This window comes from Cokeromyces recurvatus, assembly GCF_025118155.1.
Source record: "Cokeromyces recurvatus strain NRRL 2243 chromosome Unknown BX663scaffold_21, whole genome shotgun sequence".
Lineage (NCBI taxonomy): Eukaryota > Fungi > Mucoromycota > Mucoromycetes > Mucorales > Mucoraceae > Cokeromyces > Cokeromyces recurvatus.
Window position 1 is genome coordinate 274,369 of NW_026251407.1, and position 18,265 is coordinate 292,633.

An 18,265-nucleotide genomic window follows, 5' to 3' on the forward strand; every position below is an offset into this window, starting at 1 on the left:
AAAAACTTACAGAAACAACACTGCAATTTTTTTTTTTTTAAAAAAAAAAAGGGGAAGGTACCTAAAATTGTTTGCCGTAAGTTACAAAACCATAGTTCATCAATACATTTTACTGGAACATATTAGATAAATATTATTATGCGATGAATTATGTTGAAACAATGACTAGACTAGTAATAATAATCTTTACATAATAAATGCATTTTTTTTTTTTTGAAATAATTTTCTTCCCTGATTTTTTTTTTTTTTTTTTTTTGTTCCAGACATGCTTCGATGTGTCTTGAACAAAAGATTCTTACCAAGTCTAATTAAATCAAGAGCGTTTATTGCAACACCCATTTTAAACAAACGTATTGTAAACGTCAAATTAAGTGAATTTAAAGTTAATAGATCGAAGCCAGAAAAATTAGATAAATTACCTGATCATGTAGAAATTTCAACTGGATCAATAGTTCTTGATACAGTACGTGCATATACAAAAAAGTACCCTCTTTGTGTACTCTTAGTTCAAGTGGGTGATTTTTACGAGGTATTTCATTTTACTTTTTTTTTATTCACTAATGTACATTTTGTTGACTTACAGTATTAAAAAGCTTTATGAATCCCATGCCACTCTCTATGCGTCTCAATTAGATTTAAAACTGACTAAAAAATTAATTACTGCTAACACCGTTGTTGATTTTGCTGGTTTCCCTTCAAGATCATTAGATCGATATCTAGACATATTGGTCAATAAACTTCAATGCAAAGTTGCTCTGTGTGAGCAATTAGGACCTGTGTCGAGAGAAGATAAATCAATCGTGGGCATGCAACGTCGAATCACAAGAATTATTACACCAGGCACTGTCATCGAAGACCGATTTTTAGATTCAAATCAGTACAATTATCTTTTGTCTATTTTCCCAAATAAGGATTTTATAGGATTAGCTTGGGTTGATATATCTGTTGGAGAATTTATAATGCAGCGTACAACACTAGTGAATTTAAAAAATGATCTTGCTCGAATTGGGCCAAGAGAAGTTATTTTGCCAGAATCTATGCGTCCCTCCGATGCAGTATTAGAGCAAGGCTTAATAGATCAGGATGCCTATGATCCCATTACAAAAATGTTAGTGGCTGATTCTAGTATTGCCATAAGTTATGAGCCTGCTGAACATTATGATGCTTATAAGGCTGGACGAACTTTACACAGTATGTTTAAGAGATTTTCAGAGACAGCACCTAATTTTAGTAACGATGAATTAGCAGCAGGAATGGCATTAATACTATATGTTAATGAAACACATGTCGATAAAAAGCTAAAATGGCAAATGCCCATACAATTTAATATAAATGAATCAGTACGTATTGACAGTGCAGCCATGACATCACTTGAATTATTGAAAAGTCTTCAAGGGAAAAGGATGGATAGTTTATTGGGTACTTTGGATCATACATCAACAAGTGCTGGATCACGATTGTTGACACGTTGGATCACCTCTCCTTTAACCTCCATATCTGAGATCAGAAGACGTCTAGATATTGTAGAGTTTTTTACGAATGATATCTTTTTATTGAAGGATATACGTAGTCTGTTGCGTCAAAGTACAGATGCTCAAAGGGCACTTCAACGTTTAGCACTTAAACGAGGTCAACATTCTGATTTACTGGAGATTTTATATACCCTTGATGTAATTCAAAGCATTCATAGTAAATTAAAACTACCAGAGGCTTTGAAGGATTTTATGATAGACATGGATCCTCATAGATCTATTTCATCCTATATTAAAGATGCCTTTGATTATGAGCAAATTCAATCTAAAGGAAATAATAAGGAATATGGATTTGTCAACCATGCTTTCCATCCAGAGTTATCAAACCTTCATCATGAATTAAATCAATTAGAAACTAAAAGACTGAACTTACAAACCGAATTACGTGAACTATGCGGAAATTCGCTTACATTACTCACAGAAGGCTCTCTTAAGCACATTATTGAAGTAAACGCGCGACAAGCACACAATATTCTTACTAGGTTTCCAAATGCAATACCATTCAACCATACTAAAAGTAAACATCGTTTCCAAGTAGAAGAATGGACAGATATCTCTATTCGTTTAGAAAACATCCAATCGCAAATTATAGAAATAGAGAATAAAATTTTTACAGAAGTGGTTGATAGAGTATTGGATCATAGTACGACTATTTTACAAAGTTGCAGAAAGTTGGCACAATTAGACGTCCTTACCTGCTTTGCTCATATCGCTCATGAAAATAATTATGTTCGTCCTCGAATAACACAAACAAACCGAACTATGATTATGGGTGGTCGACATCCAGTTGTAGAAGCCAACTTGGCAAGAAAAGGGCGAATGTTTGTTGCTAATGATTGTGATGTGCAAGAAAAGCAACGTATTTGGCTATTAACTGGTCCCAATATGGGTGGGAAAAGTACCTTTTTGAGACAGTATGCAATTATTGTCTTGATGGCTCATATAGGATCCTTTGTTCCTGCTAATCGTGCATGGATAGGCGTGACAGATAGAATTTTTAGTCGGGTAGGCGCAGCTGATAACTTGGCGCAAAATCAATCTACTTTTATGGTTGAAATGTCTGAAGTTTCTACAATTCTTCAACAGGCAACAGAAAAGTCTACGGTTATTATGGATGAGGTTGGTAGAGGCACATCCACTAAAGATGGATTTTCATTAGCGTATGGTGTATTGGATTATCTACATAACCATATTAAATGCCGAACCTTATTTGCTACACATTATCATGAACTAGCTGATGCTACTTCAAATTTTAGTAACATCAAATGCTACCAAACCAGTCTTGAGGAGGATCAGGATGGCGGATTTCGATTAGATCATAAAGTTCAACCAGGTGTTTGTCGACAATCACACGGAATAAAGGTTGCTCGAATTGCAGGTATTTTTTTTTTTTTTTTTGTAGAAATATTTTTCATACCTTATGATTATGATTATTATTATTTTTCTTTTTGTTAGGTTTGCCAGATTATGTTATAAATAAAGCAAACGATATGTGGAATTCATTACAAGTTTCTCAGTCACTAATCTCATCTAGCAAATTCAAAGACAACTAACTAGTATAGAAATAATAATAATGATAATAATAAAAAAAATGTAAATAATTTACGAATGTAAATAATAAAAGTACATAAATAGCTAATCAATAAAAAGACATGGATTTCTTATACATATTAGAAGCTTTATTGTGGCTGTATAAATAGATGTATATATAAAATAAAAGAATGCTCTAACTTTAAGTTTTACATATACTGTCATCTATTTCCATAAAGCATTTACTCGCTTCCTACGCACCATAGGTCCAGTAATCCAGATACCAACAATTAGACCAATAATAGTTAATAAAAGTTGAACTTTAGAGAAATCTTCTGAAAGAACATCAAATTGTCTACTTGGTGAGGAACGTGTAAAGAAAGTATCAAGACCATATGCAAATACAAGTGATGTTGATTCCAATAAGGAAGGGCTTGTAATAATAGTTTGAATACCAGCAACATCTAACCCGTATGTCAAAAAGAGACGCTTGTCATCTGGAATAGGGCCATAGGGAAACAATTGCTCTTCTTGATCTTCTTTAGTGGGCTTTTCGGTGGGACGGCGAGGATCAAATAATCTTTTATTAACTGCCATTATTTGATGAGAAAGTAAACCAAAAAGAATGTTTTTTGTCGAAATACCGTTTCTAGTCGTCGTGACTCCCATAGTAGTAATAGGGTAAGGGAAAGCAAAAGACGAAGAAAGAACATGAGGCTGGACATTATCAAAAGAGGAGAAATTAGTACTATTCAAGAAAAATATATATACAAATGTATATAAATATTAGTATTCTATCTTTCAAAAACTATATAAATATATATGCATATACATATACGTATATACCTTTCAATACGCATATTTTCATGCGCTCCTTCAAAGAGCTCCAGAACAACTGTTCGATAACCTCTTCCTTTAATATCATTACTCCAAAAGTGATAGACAAACCAATTTTCAGATTGTAAAATATGTACATCATTATTTTCAATATCTACATTTTCATGAATAGTTTCATGTAAAATTGATCCCTTTATAGAATCCATAATGCGAATCTTGATATATTTTTTTTCGTTATCCTTAGTAACCATAGCAAACATATGAGGATTTAAATATTTGTAAAGCACATTTCTGTTACCAAGAGCACGTCCTAAGGAAGCAACCTTTTCATAAGGCTGGGAATGACTTAATGTAACAGGACTTTCATTTTCTGGTAAATAAAAGTTCCAGAGAGGATTAGCTCGTAAGCTGCCTCTATAGCCCTCAGTCACCTTAAAGCCTTGCATATTACCATGGCTGTCTTTGTAGGAAAAATAATAATTGGGAAGAAACTCGTTGGTGAATCGTTGACGAGCAGCGTGTGTATCAGGATAAATATAGACACGTCCAGAACCAGCTTCGTAAATAGCCAAAATATGAGTCCGTTCTTCAGGATCTTCAATTGGCAAACGCATCACTTTATCAACGCCAATATTAGTAAGTATAATAGGCTCAAAGAATTCAGCAGCTTCGTGAATAGTTGAAATATAATTGTCGCCCGTTAAAGCATTTAAACGAACAAAACCGGTTGCCTCTCCACCCAAGGCATCATATGTAGAACCAATAGCAACAATGATAGGTGGCATTTTGATAGAAGCAGCACGAACAATATGAAGCTCATTAAATGAAAAATTTTCAATATATCTGCTCCAAACAATTTTACCATTATGAGTTGTGTCTTGAGCAATAATCTTACCACTCTTGGTAACAGAAATTAGTAGTTTACGCAATCCAAAATTGTCACGATAAAGCAATTCAGGTTGTGTTTCGTTCAACCAACAAGATTGTGCCTCCAGATTTGAAATTTTATTACTGTTATCTTTCAAAGTAGAACTAGTCATACCAACAAAATGCGAAATAATCCAATTAGGTAATTTTCGAAGTGCAAGTGTATGTGTAGTAAGACGGCGGACATAACGTGAAAGAGGTTTCTCTGCTGCTTGTTCAATAGTTGTTTCATCGAGTTCATCAGCCATTTGTGTCCACATCTTTTGTTCAGGAAGATCTAAAAACTTTGAATCAGTAATCGCACTCAAAGACTCTTCACGTGACCAAACAATGGATGATTCGTTATACAAAAATACTGAAGACCCTTCAGTAACAACAAAAAGACGGAAAGGCTCAAGATTAACTAATTTAATATAGTTGATTTCACCCGATAAGGTAACATCATGTTGAATCTTTATATCTTTTGCTTCCGATGAAAGATGTACAATAGATTCTTTAGGCGTTGATCTAACAGTATAAGCAATTAAATTTTTGAATGTATCAAAGCTTACAAATGATTCCTGAACAATAAATATAATATGAATAAAATGATACATACATATTTACATAAAACAGATACATTTACCTGTTCTCCAAAGTATGTACCCAACGATAATGCTTCATCTTTAATATAGACGAGAACAGAGGCACTTGTAGTTCTGCTTTCTTCTTCTTCTTCGTATTCTGCTGTAAGAATAAAAGATTTAAACTTAGGATCCTCACTATTGCCCAAAAGACTTATTCTAGATGGAACGAATTTATCAGCAGTTGGAAGTAAACTAACTAAAGATTTGATTGAGGTACTTTTAATGTCTATTTTATCGATATTTGTCCATTTAAGTAAATCGTTTTCTGTCCAAAAAAGATAATCTCCAATATACGAAATAGCTTCATATGTCGTAGTACAAGGAATTTTAGTAGTTGATGTTGCGTCTCCTGTTTCACTATCAATAGTATGAATTACAAAAAAAGGGGATTCTTCATTATCGTCCGGTTCAACAATGATATAAATCGAATTTCCTCTATGGATAAGCTTCAAACGTTCCCAAATCTGACTATTTCAACTATAGTTAGTAACACACACACACACAGATATATATACATATATAGTGTATATTCTGTTAACATACTCTGGATTTGTTTTTCTAGTCCAATGCCAAACCTCTTCACCATTATTTGATAGCTTAATCAACTTGGTTCTTCCTACAAAGACAGCTACTTGACCATCATTCAATATAACTGGACTTGTACTTCCAAAGTACTCTTCCTTTGGTAAAGTGTATTCCCACATTAATTGTCCATTTGTTTTATTCCAAAACTGAGCACGTTCTGGATTGCTAGAAACAGTGAAGATACCTTTTTACCCAAAAATCAACCCATTGTTGCAGAATTTCTATTGAGGAAAAAAAAAAGCTTACCTGCTTCCGAAGCTACAACATGATCTAATTCATTTTCAAGTACTTGTCTCCATTCTACAGAGTATATAAATAAATAATATATCAGATGAGTTGAAATTTTTAAACAAGATTCTACTTTACCAATAGCTCCGTTATTTATTTCAAGAGCTGCAATGACATTCTGTTCTGAATAAACTGCAATGTGATTATCATCAATTTTAAATGCTTCACGAGGATGGCCTACCCATTTATGGTGCCTTAAAAGGATAAGTATATTTAGTGAGAACGCGTATTATTTTGATTAATACTTTTGCTATCATTACTATTTACCAATCATATGTACCAGCCTCATTTTCATAAATGGCTATTACTGGAATTATAATATAAAGTAATCCCAATAATATCAGGTTTAGACCACATTTTGTGATCGAAAACATGTTTTGTAAAAATTGAACAGTTAAAAGAAATAAAAATAAAAGGATATTATTTGTATACAACGTTGTAATAACGGATTTTACCATAAAATTGGACTATGTTAATTTTTTTCTGGACGAATCAAAATTACTCTCCAGACATCATTCTCACTTTTTTTGGACAAAATAAAAATGTAAATCAGACAGTTTTTTTAGATGAATGAAAAAAAAAAATCTATCGGCTCAGGATTTATGTATTTTATTGGTTTATGAATGATAATACAAAGGCCTTCATTACAGGCTAGAGATTACTATAGTATATATTATAGTTAGTATTTAGAAGTTTACTAGGTTGAGGAAGCTTATCGTAAAGTATCAAGATAAGTATATAGCGTAGCAATAATTAATTCTATATACTGTAGTGGGCTTCAAGCAAACACATTACAGATACATAACATCAAAATACTTACTAAGCAGATACATAATTAAGCCTCATAAACCCATAAGAATTTTATATTGCTACGTATTACCTTTGACATGTACTTATTTCCAAGCATCTGCTGTGATAAAGGTTACTGAATATGAAATGAATAACGGTTATAGTGTTATAAAGATATAACTTATAGACCCAATTACTTAAGACACCAGGAGTTTGCCATTTTAGAAAGAGTGCACAGTCTATATCAACTTCCCTAAGTTTGAAAAGCTACCTTGGAAAGCTTAAAAAGGAATGTGAGCTACTGCAGGAAATAAATAGACAAATACATACTATCAAGTGATTCAGGATTCAGAATCGAAAGTACCAAAAACACAAAGGTGCGGAGTATTCCTAATTGAAAGTAGCTACGTTTATTAGCAAAAAGTGCTAAAAAAAGCCCATATATTATTGATGTTTGAGAGAATGCCTTGAAAGACAGTAAATATTAGAGATAGAATGATATGCGTATTTGCTTTACACTTTATATTAATGATTTTTAAGTTAATAAACAAAAGAATAAATTGCCTAAAACGTCAAATTCAGCTATAGCTTTTCAATCTGTTTTGCTTCAAGAATAACAGATTAGAAGAGGGAATTACACAAAAGTCTGTAAGAATCACTATAGCTAATAATATTATTTATATAATTAGATAGTAAAGTTGTGCATAGATTAGTTTCATAATATATGGTTTATTATACCAATATCATGTGTATATTTTGATGTTATTCATTTCTGGCTGTTTTATCTGCATAATCATGTATTCTTATGTAATATCAATGATCCAATGTGTTTATTAAGCTTTTCATTTTATTATATATCTTCAATTACAGCATTATCACAAAAGTGATTGATTTACAATTAGATAATTACTTTTTTCTTTGACTATAAATAAAACTCTGTGAACAAGTTTATATCTTTTCCTCTTATCTTTTTCTCTGCTTGGTATTAAAAAAGCATGTACAAAGCGATAATACTGAATAAAATTCGTTCTGTCAAAGAAAAAAAAAGAGCATCAGGCGAAGGTAAACATATATTTTCTGCCATCATAATCAAAGGGTATTGTGATGTGTTGTGCTAACACGTTTTTTTAATTAAGTTGAAGGTTCTGCATCTACTCATGTTTGTAAAGACTGAAACAAAGCTGATCAGTTCTCCAAAGTATACTTTAAGTGTAAACTATGCAAGGAAGGTAGTACTGATAATGGTAAGTTATCATATTGCATGATTTTTTAAGTTTTGCTTAGCTAACATTCTCTGACCACAAAGTCGTAACTTCAGATAAAAAAAGAGGAAACAAAGCTGCAATATCAAACGAGATAAAAAAGCTGAAAAAAAGAAGAAGAATAACTACTATTACTAACAGCATGGACAAGTGTAAGAATTGCGATAAAACCGAACGTAAATCAGCAAGATTACCCAACTGCGAGAACCATATCCTTAGCAAACAGGAAGTATTTCACAAGAACCTTGGCCAAAGATATCAGACATTTGCCAGAAAGCTTCCCCTAGATAAATGTGTAACAATTCAGCACCTGAACAATTTAAAGTCTTAGATCATCGCTGCTAGCGGAGATGTGAGAAGTATAGTGGTTCGTGCTCAGATATTTACAAATTAATATATTACACTTCGCTCTCAACAAGCAGATGATAACGATATCCCACATTGTATTTTTACACAACAATTTTGGTATTCTCTCTGTCAATTAGTTACTGCAAAAAGAGTTATAAACAGTACAAACTTGCCAACAAACATAATCAAAGTTTGGGATATATTCAAATCCTCCTATTGTTGTGGTTTAGGTAAGTTTAAGAATTAAAATATAAATAAAAGAAGTAAAAGAGAAATAAAATAAAACAAACAGAAGAAGTACGTTGAGACTTGTCAATAAGTTTATTAAGATAAAATGAATTAATTCAATTCAAAGTAGTATTGTTCTTAGTATTACAAAATAAGGGCTAATAATGTAAGAGTATTTATATATTTTGTGAATAAGGATGATGAGTAATAAGAAGATAAAAATATAACAAATTGTATTTGATAATACAATTATAGAATGATTACTAAGAGTTATTATAGATATAGATTCATATCTTTTGTATATAACTAATAGGTGTACTCTGAGTGGAATCAATTATTACGCGTATTTGTATTATTCTTAGTTTACCCCAGTTTAACTTATATAAAGTTATTTTTATACATTTATATTCAGCAGAACAATAATAAAAGAAATTATATTTTTAGATGTAAGACTTTTATTAATTATTTTTCTATACAAGAGTAAATATACTTAATATGACTGTAGACAGAATTATCACAGAAGTGCATTATATGTTCTATTATGACTATTTTTCTTATTGAATTAAGTTATAAATCTTACAACCATGACATGGTTTGTTACTATTAACTTAGTTATAAAGACGACTACAATCATAACACTTGTCTTCTGTTCATTTTTCTTTTCTTGTCTTTTTGCTAATCAAAACAATAATAACATAATTTATATTTGACATAATAATATATTTTTTATACAACATTATTGGGTAATGAATATTCACATTTATGTTTTATTATATCTTTATGATGTTATGTACAAATACAACAATTTATCCAAATCATATTTCTATTAATATCACTTATCTTGCAAAACATATAAACAGCCCTTGTCATTTTTCCATATTATTTTCTTCTTGTATAATTTTTGTATTATTTTTTCTTCAATAAACTATATCGATTTTTCACTGGCTTGTCTTTTTTGTTTTCTCTTTCCTATACGTTTAGACTCGAAACACTCTTTCCTTATCTTTTGCACATAAAACAACAATCATAATAATAAACACGCTTTCCTTAACGGGATTCAGATAGCATTACAGGTAAACGTCTAAATATTGTATATAAATCTTTATTCGTCTAAAATTCGAATTTTCTCGGAATTTTTTGTCTGATTTACATTTTATTTCGTCCAAAAAGGATAAAAAACACGTTTGAAAATTAATTTTGAATTGTCCACAAATAAAACCAATATCATCCAATCAAATCAAAGGGTTCCATGGTGTAATGGTTATCATATCGGTCTTTGAATCCGGTGATCCGAGTTCGATTCTCGGTGGGACCTTCTCATCCAATAACAGCTTTTCTTTTGGTACTCCTTTCCGCTATATTTAACAATTTATTTTTTGTAACGTGAGAGACCTCTTCTAACATGGTAAAATACAAACAATCACTTTATTAAAAAATAAGCCCAAGCCAACATCATTGTATCAACATTCCCAGAATCATTTCTTGGCAGACCCGCAATCAACCTGTCCCGAATCAAGAGCAAGTCAGTCATCTTATTTTTGTCTTATTAAACAATAAACGAAAATTTCACTGCAACAAATGCAAAACACTAACCTCTTTCGACCATAAAGGATTTGAGAACAAGCACCCCCATATCCCAATTTTCAAATGTGCACAATGTCACCAAACAATGGGGGCATCCGATTTTTGTCAATACTTTATTCACCATTCAGAAGCTACCAAAAAACAAATTCTCGGAAACCCCTGTGATGGAACGTAATATAATAAAGGAAAATAAAGATAAAAGAAAAGTAAAAAGAGAAAGAGAACAAAAGAAAGTATAGTTTGGGACTGTGTTTATTCAATGAAAAGAAGAATGAAATAAAAATGAAAATAAAAGAATTAAAGGTTGAAAATTATTTTGTGTATACACAACTGCTTGTATTTATATTAATGAGTCCTGAATCAAAGAAGTAAAAATAGCTGTCAAAGAACATGAGTCATGAAACAGTGTTAGTATTCGGATATACATTGTGCTGATTCAAAATGCTGATCTATGGATTATCTACTGGGTGTTATAATGATCTGATTGAGGCTTTAAACAAAAACTTTATTGTTTGATCTGAGCACAGGTTCCTGATATTTTTGTATTTTATTTTATTGGATCAAAGACGACCTGAATCCTTTGTCAAGGTTATAAAAATAAATATTTAGAAATGATACGATATCTTACTTAGTTGACACATTTAGATAACTGGATGTCCCTAAGTTTTATATTATTTACAAGATGTTATATACAGAGTTTTATTATATATTCAGGCTCATAGTTTATCCTTTATTATGTAACTCATCTACTATAATATTGTTTATGCTTATATCCAGAGCTTATTCTATAACAAATATCATAAAAAGGTTCATATATACTATAACCCAACCGATATCACAAAGTATATCATTTGATGTTCCAATATAGCTTATTTATAATAATAGTAAGTGTTAATAATAAAAGAAGTAGTTTTTTTTTTTTTCTGTTCATACATATATATTATAGACTGTTCCATAATCCAACGATAAGGGTTACAAAAAAAAAATGAAAGCAAATCAAAGTAGTAGTAGTAGTGGTGGTAGTAGTAGTAGTGGTAATAAGTAACACTGGTATTGTGTAGTGATTATTAACATTAGTAAGGATGTGTTGGTAGTAGTATTGTAGTTGTAGGTATAAATGGCGGTGGTGGTATAAGTGGTGTGTTTATAGTAAACATAGCCCTATGTGTATCCTCTATTTCTGATGAAAGTAAGACGGGTGTTTGGAGAGTGACTAGAATTCGCAGCATATTTAGCCCAAGCCTAGGCTGTGGAATCGAATCACTTCAAGGGTTCCCCACCAAATCAAATGAACCCTTAATTTTTTTAATTATTCTTGTTTTTTGTACTACACCAATAACTCTTTTTTTTTTACAGCAGCAGCATGAATAATGACGATGATGAAGAAGGATGATATATTATAGCTTCATTCTACCAATCAATGGTAGTGGGTACAGGAGGAACAGTAGTAATTACAAATTTTCTATTATTACTTGATACTATTATAGTCAGATTATATATCAGAAATAAATTCTTACACATGAATGTATACTATGTACCTTGGTATCATTATGGTCCTCAAGCCATAGAAAGATAATAGAGTGTCTAAAAAGCCTTATTTTAAGCATATACAGATACAAATCTATAGTTGCTGTGTTTGATCATAATCAACATCTCAGGAAATAATCATAAGTAAACGTAATATACAGACTCTTTTAATTGATTAACAGCAAGCTTCTCTAGCTAATAATATACATTATGTTATGGCTTACTTAAGAATAAAGACTTAAAAAGATCTACCAAGAATATTGTAATAACAATCAATATCTCTCTATAAACTAGTGTAAAGAAGAATGTTCTCGATTACTTCAAAAAAAGAAGATATTGACAAATATAACAATTCTGTCACTGTAACAGTAATAAATGCAAGGATATTTCTTTTCCAGAAATATTCAACATTTTTTTTTTTTTTTTACTTTATTTTACTGAGACGTTATCTAGATATTGTATAAACAAAATGAATAATCTCAACTCTTCCTTTATCCAATTTTACATCTAAAGTTAATATTTTGCCTCATCAAAAAAAAAAAAAAAAAAAAAAAAAGTTGAAATGAATTACCTAATAAATCCCTTGTTCCGTGCAGTATATTATCAAATACTTGTCAATGCCTACAAATTTGAAGGCCAAAAGAGGTTAAGGATAATATTTCAAAAGCTGTAAATTATACAGGGAAGACAGCAGTAATATGAACATTATTGCTATGGATTATTATTATTTTTTTTTTAAGGAAGAAATAGGCATCATCAGAACAAATTATTCTAATTGATATCTTTGTTACAAAAAAGAGATATTTATACTGTTCCTCGTTTATATTTGGTATATTGTAACATATTATATATCATTCTTCTTATCTCCCTTTTAGTCTTTATAAGATTCCTTTACAGCCATTATAATCATTGGAATAGACCCAATTCATTTTAATGTACGTTAAATAAAATAAATAATAATAATTATATTACAGTAAATCTAAAGTGTCTTGATTATGATATGATCTGTATCTTTTTGTGAACCTAATTTGAATGTATGGCTTCCCACTTTATAGAAACCTTGACGTGTATAAAAGTTAATAGCTGAAGGATTATGCCCCCAAACACCTAACTACACCACATTATTTGTTTGCCTAATTGACGGGCTTTTTCAAGACTTGATGTCATGAGCTGATTAAACAAGCGAATCAAAGAATTCATTATCTATAACATATCTTTGTATTTAAAAAGGGAGGAAAGATTACTGTGAATGCAAGTCAAAGATACTTAAACTGGTTTTCATAGCATACATCAAAGAAGCTAAAATTGTTAATCTTTACAATATCATTTTGGCAAACGATGTATGTGAGTAAAAGAATGATTTTAAGCACAACATAAGGGAGACTAAATGAGATGCATATTAATTGCCTAAATAGGAAAAAAGAAAGTTGATGAGAATATAAACAAAAAAGTGAAAACAAAAGACATTTATTTTACTTACTTTTCTTTTCTTTAGCATAAACACATTTCATATAGTCATAAAGAAGATATAAAATTGACAACATTTTACTATTTTACATATTGTTACTTTTTATAAGAAAGGAAGAAAATTAAATAATGTAACTGTATTAAATGTGGGGTAACACATATTCTTATCGATTTCATATGATTGTGACTGTAATTTACAACAACGACCTCCTTATTCTTATAAAAAAGTAGATATTCAAAGTTATTTTTTCTTCTTTATCTTCTTTATTATTACTATTTCTTCTGTAGGTAAGTCATTAAATAATACTATTTTATTCTTCTTCTTCTTCCCTGCCCTAGGAGGAAATTCTTTTTCTCATGGTTACCACTTATGTACCGGGCTCTTGATGAGGAAGACACCCTATCTTGCCCTCCTTGAATTAGGAGGACATTGTAGGGTATCTTGTTGATTCAGAGGGCGTTACATATTGTGATCGCTATGGTTTTTCTAACCTCCTAGTAAAAATAAAAAATACAAGAACAAAGAAGGTGCAAAGAATCCTAGCCTCCACGCGGCCACCTTTGGACTGCAGTAATTATTACTGTTGACGAATTGGGGATTCACTTTTTTTATATATGAAATAAAAATGAAAATAAAATAAATAAATATATCTTTTCTTACGCGTCTTTTAATAATCTTGTGCCTTCTTTAACTATTGTTTGTATAATAAAATATCTTTTTGCTCCAAACTGACTTTAAGAAGTATAAAAACAAGTAGAGAAGTTATAAAATAATTGACTTAAATAATACAGGAAATATAAGATGTAATGTAGTAGTGATTATGTAAACTATTGACTAATATTTTATCAGAGAAACTATCATGATTATTATTCCTCCTTTACAATCAAATTATCAAAAATTAACTAAGATGAGTACAATCTATTAAGGATATTGAAAAAGAGACTTTTAATTTCCGCTTTTCCTAAAACTTATATTACATTTTTCTTTTTTTTTTTTTTTTTTTTGAAATCCCATTCATATAAAGCTTTTAAATGATTTAATAATGAGTGGTTTCTTTGGTTCTAGTGAAACTACTTCAAAATGGGAGTAGATATTTAAGCAAGCTATTTCTAATGTAGAAACAACTTTTGATTCTTTTCTCGAGCAACCTATTTCTCAACGACAGTCATCAGCAAACGAAGGTAAATGATGTTCTAATGTCCCTTATTAATCTCCTTTTTCTTTCTTTCTTTCTTTCTTTATTATGATAACGAGCACTACTTTGCACTAGTTTTCTACTGAAAAAAAAAGTATGAGTATATTAACATCATTAGGATTATAAAAAAAAAAAGAATCTACATAGTAAATTGTTAAACGACTTTAATACCTTTATTGAAATACAGTGTACATAAAAGAAAGAAAGAAGAGAACGCTACAACAAGAGTACTTTAAAGAATATGTATTTGATATACCTAATAATAACGTAACTTTGACGTGCCAAAGAATTTAAGTGAGTTTCATATTTCTGCTATACTCTCTAAGAAAAAGTAAACAAACATAATAAGTAGCCCGTTACATGTACATATATACACATATACTTTTCGGTAATGACTATATGAACCTTTCTTTTTTTATCTACTTTTCTGACAAGCATATGAAGTACGTTTGATCCAAACAATATGACAGAAATCAACGTGCTATACTTAAGCTGATAAGATGACTAATCATTGTATGAAATGGACGCATGAAGTTAGCCAACTAGCAAATATCGTTCTGGGTAATCCTTTTGAGAGAATAGACCCTTTCAACAGTGGTAATGTACACCTTGTTTCTTTCTTTTAAAAAAATAAAAAATAATCTGCATTTATACATTTTGCCATGAGCTGACTTATAATGTCATGTACCTTGATTAAACAAGCGGATCAAGGAATTCTATCTAGATTCCCCTGAAAAACTCTCTTGGTCCACTCCATCAAATAATATTAAAACCTCTAACACTTTATTAACTGTAACATATCTTATTCGGTCGTAACTAACACTTTTCTGATCCACATCTTATCCTCAGACTTCTTTAACAATTCTTACAAATAGCTAAATAAAAATTATTGACTCTTGACTTTCTTTTGTCTTTGTATTATTTGATATTTTACAAGTAATACTACAGTTTTATCTATGATTTTAACAATTATGTGTTCATATAAGAATATCTATAGTCAGAGAGGCATTAGAAAAGTATTAGTTACGACAGAATAATCCTATTTAGTATTGTCAGTAGAGTGTACCAACTTCCTTAAGTTTATAAAACATGAGGAAGTATAATACATAAATAAGTTGAAGCCGCATTCCTTTATACTATTTGTCCAGGTACTTTAAGTATAACATTTAATAAAGGAAGAGTAAATGACTCTGACTACACCTATTTATTTCAATGATCGTTGAATTCTTATTAAAAAAAAATTGTTTGATGATATAAGATTATAGCATATGCATGCATAAAAGGGAAATATTTTTTATTTTTATTTTTTTTTTGAATACCACAATTCGGCAACTATACCTAAAATCTTGGGTTTATAAAGAAAAAAATTGTGGTAAATAAAACAACTTGATCGGAAAGGGCAGCGCCTTTCTGTTGGCCAAGCGGCGATCATGGAGAGATGAACTTTGTTAGCTGTAGATGGGAGTGATTTAATAATAAAATCGGGGTTAGTTCTGAGCTTTAATGATAACATGCTACCTTCCAGGATCCAATGTTCAACACCAGGCCTTCAAATGGAGGTCGATAAAAAGATGTTGTTAAATCGCGGGGAAATTTCCTACCATGCAAGAGAGGAAAGCCCGCAGCATTGAGAGAATTCCTGGGAGTAACACGGCTGTAGTAGAAGCAAACAAGAACAGAATCTAATCCACCTCTACACTATAAAAGGACTTCCTCTTCAATAATTTTTTTTCTCATATAAAATAAAAAAAAATGAAAAAGAAGGGAGGATGGGCTCTAAAGTTAATACGTATTGTGTAGTACAATTGCTATAAAAAGTTACACGTTATTTATTTAGAACCACTGTCATACTTGTTACGGTTACAGAATACTTGTAAATTATAATATGTAACAGTAAGGAAATTAGTTTGGTTATACACAAAGACTTGAAATAGAAGAAAGAATACGTAAAGAATTGACAAACCAAGAAGACGTTGTTAAATGTAACGAATTAAAAAACAACAACGCACATGAAAAAACATGAAAGAATAAGTTATCATAAAAAAAAACTTGTATGGCAAAAATAAGCAGACAACTTTTTATAGAACACAGTTTTGGGATAAAGAAAAAAAAATATTAGTTCAGAGGCAATCGACTCATCAGTGATAGACGAAAATAATAATAATAATAATAACATAATATAATATAAATAGTAAATTTTTAATGATGGGGAACAAAAAAAAAACAGTATGAAACTGAAGACAGACTTGTTATAGCTAATACATCAAATAAGCTATCCAACATTAAAAATAACTACTTTAATAATAAGGAAGGATATTAAGGATATTGACTTAGTGACCAAAGCTGATAAAAATGATAGAAGATCTATGAATCCTTCTTTAACATTGGTAGTTGGGTAAGATATGTAGAGAGCTATAAAAACTTTAGGAGTTGTGACAATGACCAAACAGGCAAATTTGGTATTTCCTTAGTGAATTCTACAAGACAAAGAACCTATGGATTGAGGCTATATATCGTTAAAATGAGAGTTATGGGCGTAATTTAAGTCAAAAAAAAAAAAAAAAGGCAATTTTTATTTTTGATGTTTTCAGAACGAATTCTAACGTTAAAGCAAATATCATTCATTTCTAATTAATGTACACATAAGTCTCTAATATGACGGATGCTGAAGCTTTTGATAAGTTATTAATTGCTAGTCTCCAATCAGCACGAAACTAAAATCCATATAATGGATGTAATTGATATGGATAATCCTTTACTTTATTGAGAGAAGTCATTAAAGTCGTTTATCACATATATGAGGATAATTGACAGAAATTATAACAGTAGTGTGGGTTCAAACAATGTGCGTGGTAAATGTGATGGTATGACTTACAGAAGAAAAGAAAGAGAAAAAGAACAGAAGGGAGTATAGTTTGAGACTTGTTTATTCAATGTAAAAAGAATGATATAAAGACTATTTCGTGTCTACACAACTACCTGTATTTATATTAATGAATCCTAAATCAAAGAAGTAAAAAGAACTATAAAAAAGACAAGTCATGAAACAGTGCTAGTATTCAGATATACATTCTGCTGATTCAAAAGACTGATTTATGGATTATATATTGGGTGCTGTAATAATCTGATTTAAGATTTAAATCGTTTGATCTGGGTATATAGGTTCCTGATGTCTATTTTAGTGGATCAAAGACGACCTAACTCCTTTGTCAAGGTTATAAAAATAAATATGTAGAAATGATACGATATCTTATTTAGTTGATACATCTAGGCTATTGGGTGTCAATAAGTCTTATATTATTTACAGGATGTTGTATACAGAGTTTTATTTTATATTCCGGCTTATACTTTATCCTTTATTGTGTAATTCATCTATTATAATATTACTTATGCTTATATCCAGAGCTTATTTCTATAACAATAATATCAAATACTTATTGAATCTTCAAGTCACTGAGCCTGTTATTGTTAACCATTATAACAGATTGATATATTCCTGATCCAAGCTTTAGGCCCTCTTTTGCAAGGTTAGCTATGTT

The 18,265-nt window shown here is 30.5% G+C and overlaps 4 protein-coding genes and 1 non-coding gene across 5 annotated transcripts; 4 read left to right on the plus strand and 1 right to left on the minus strand.

The window, feature by feature from the left end:
- The first annotated feature begins 246 nt into the window (after window positions 1-246).
- Window positions 247-3,181, plus strand: BX663DRAFT_516594 (DNA mismatch repair protein MutS). Its single transcript, XM_051528618.1, has 3 exons — window positions 247-529; window positions 594-2,910; window positions 2,988-3,181. The coding sequence occupies exons 1-3, from the start codon at window positions 266-268 to the stop codon at window positions 3,083-3,085; spliced, it is 2,679 nt and encodes an 892-aa protein (XP_051380792.1). The 5' UTR covers window positions 247-265; the 3' UTR covers window positions 3,086-3,181.
- An 11-nt stretch (window positions 3,182-3,192) lies between these two features.
- Window positions 3,193-6,743, minus strand: BX663DRAFT_562854 (uncharacterized protein). Its single transcript, XM_051531984.1, has 7 exons — window positions 6,593-6,743; window positions 6,404-6,519; window positions 6,284-6,337; window positions 5,996-6,221; window positions 5,452-5,920; window positions 3,909-5,386; window positions 3,193-3,810 (listed from the first exon to the last, which is right to left on the minus strand). Exons 1-7 carry the CDS (start codon window positions 6,697-6,699, stop codon window positions 3,288-3,290), a joined length of 2,973 nt encoding a protein of 990 aa, XP_051380793.1. The 5' UTR covers window positions 6,700-6,743; the 3' UTR covers window positions 3,193-3,287.
- Window positions 6,744-8,271: 1,528 nt separating this feature from the next.
- BX663DRAFT_488123 (uncharacterized protein) lies at window positions 8,272-8,707 on the plus strand (the record flags this gene model as incomplete). Its single annotated transcript, XM_051524787.1, has 2 exons — window positions 8,272-8,358; window positions 8,399-8,707. The coding sequence occupies 2 exons, from the start codon at window positions 8,272-8,274 to the stop codon at window positions 8,705-8,707; spliced, it is 396 nt and encodes a 131-aa protein (XP_051380794.1).
- A 1,488-nt stretch (window positions 8,708-10,195) lies between these two features.
- BX663DRAFT_t97 lies at window positions 10,196-10,267 on the plus strand. The gene has a single exon. It is a non-coding gene; the product is annotated as a tRNA-Gln (tRNA).
- Window positions 10,268-12,680: 2,413 nt separating this feature from the next.
- BX663DRAFT_488124 (uncharacterized protein) lies at window positions 12,681-13,979 on the plus strand (the record flags this gene model as incomplete). The annotated part of the gene is made up of 3 exons (XM_051524788.1): window positions 12,681-12,708; window positions 13,294-13,407; window positions 13,819-13,979. 3 exons carry the CDS (start codon window positions 12,681-12,683, stop codon window positions 13,977-13,979), a joined length of 303 nt encoding a protein of 100 aa, XP_051380795.1.
- Between the last annotated feature and the right edge of the window lie 4,286 nt (window positions 13,980-18,265).

Bases quoted from the DNA above. Each gene is read 5' to 3' on its own strand.
- BX663DRAFT_562854 (XM_051531984.1), bottom strand. From the start codon at position 6,699: ATGTTTTCGATCACAAAATGTGGTCTAAACCTGATATTATTGGGATTA. The intron at 5,921-5,995 runs GTATGTTAACAG...TAGTTGAAATAG, and splicing joins ACTAGAAAAACAAATCCAGA to TCAGATTTGGGAACGTTTGA. The intron at 5,387-5,451 runs GTAAATGTATCT...TTTATTGTTCAG, and splicing joins GTACATACTTTGGAGAACAG to GAATCATTTGTAAGCTTTGA.
- BX663DRAFT_516594 (XM_051528618.1), top strand. From the start codon at position 266: ATGCTTCGATGTGTCTTGAACAAAAGATTCTTACCAAGTCTAATTAAA. The intron at 530-593 runs GTATTTCATTTT...AGTATTAAAAAG, and splicing joins AAGTGGGTGATTTTTACGAG to CTTTATGAATCCCATGCCAC. The intron at 2,911-2,987 runs GTATTTTTTTTT...TCTTTTTGTTAG, and splicing joins AAAGGTTGCTCGAATTGCAG to GTTTGCCAGATTATGTTATA.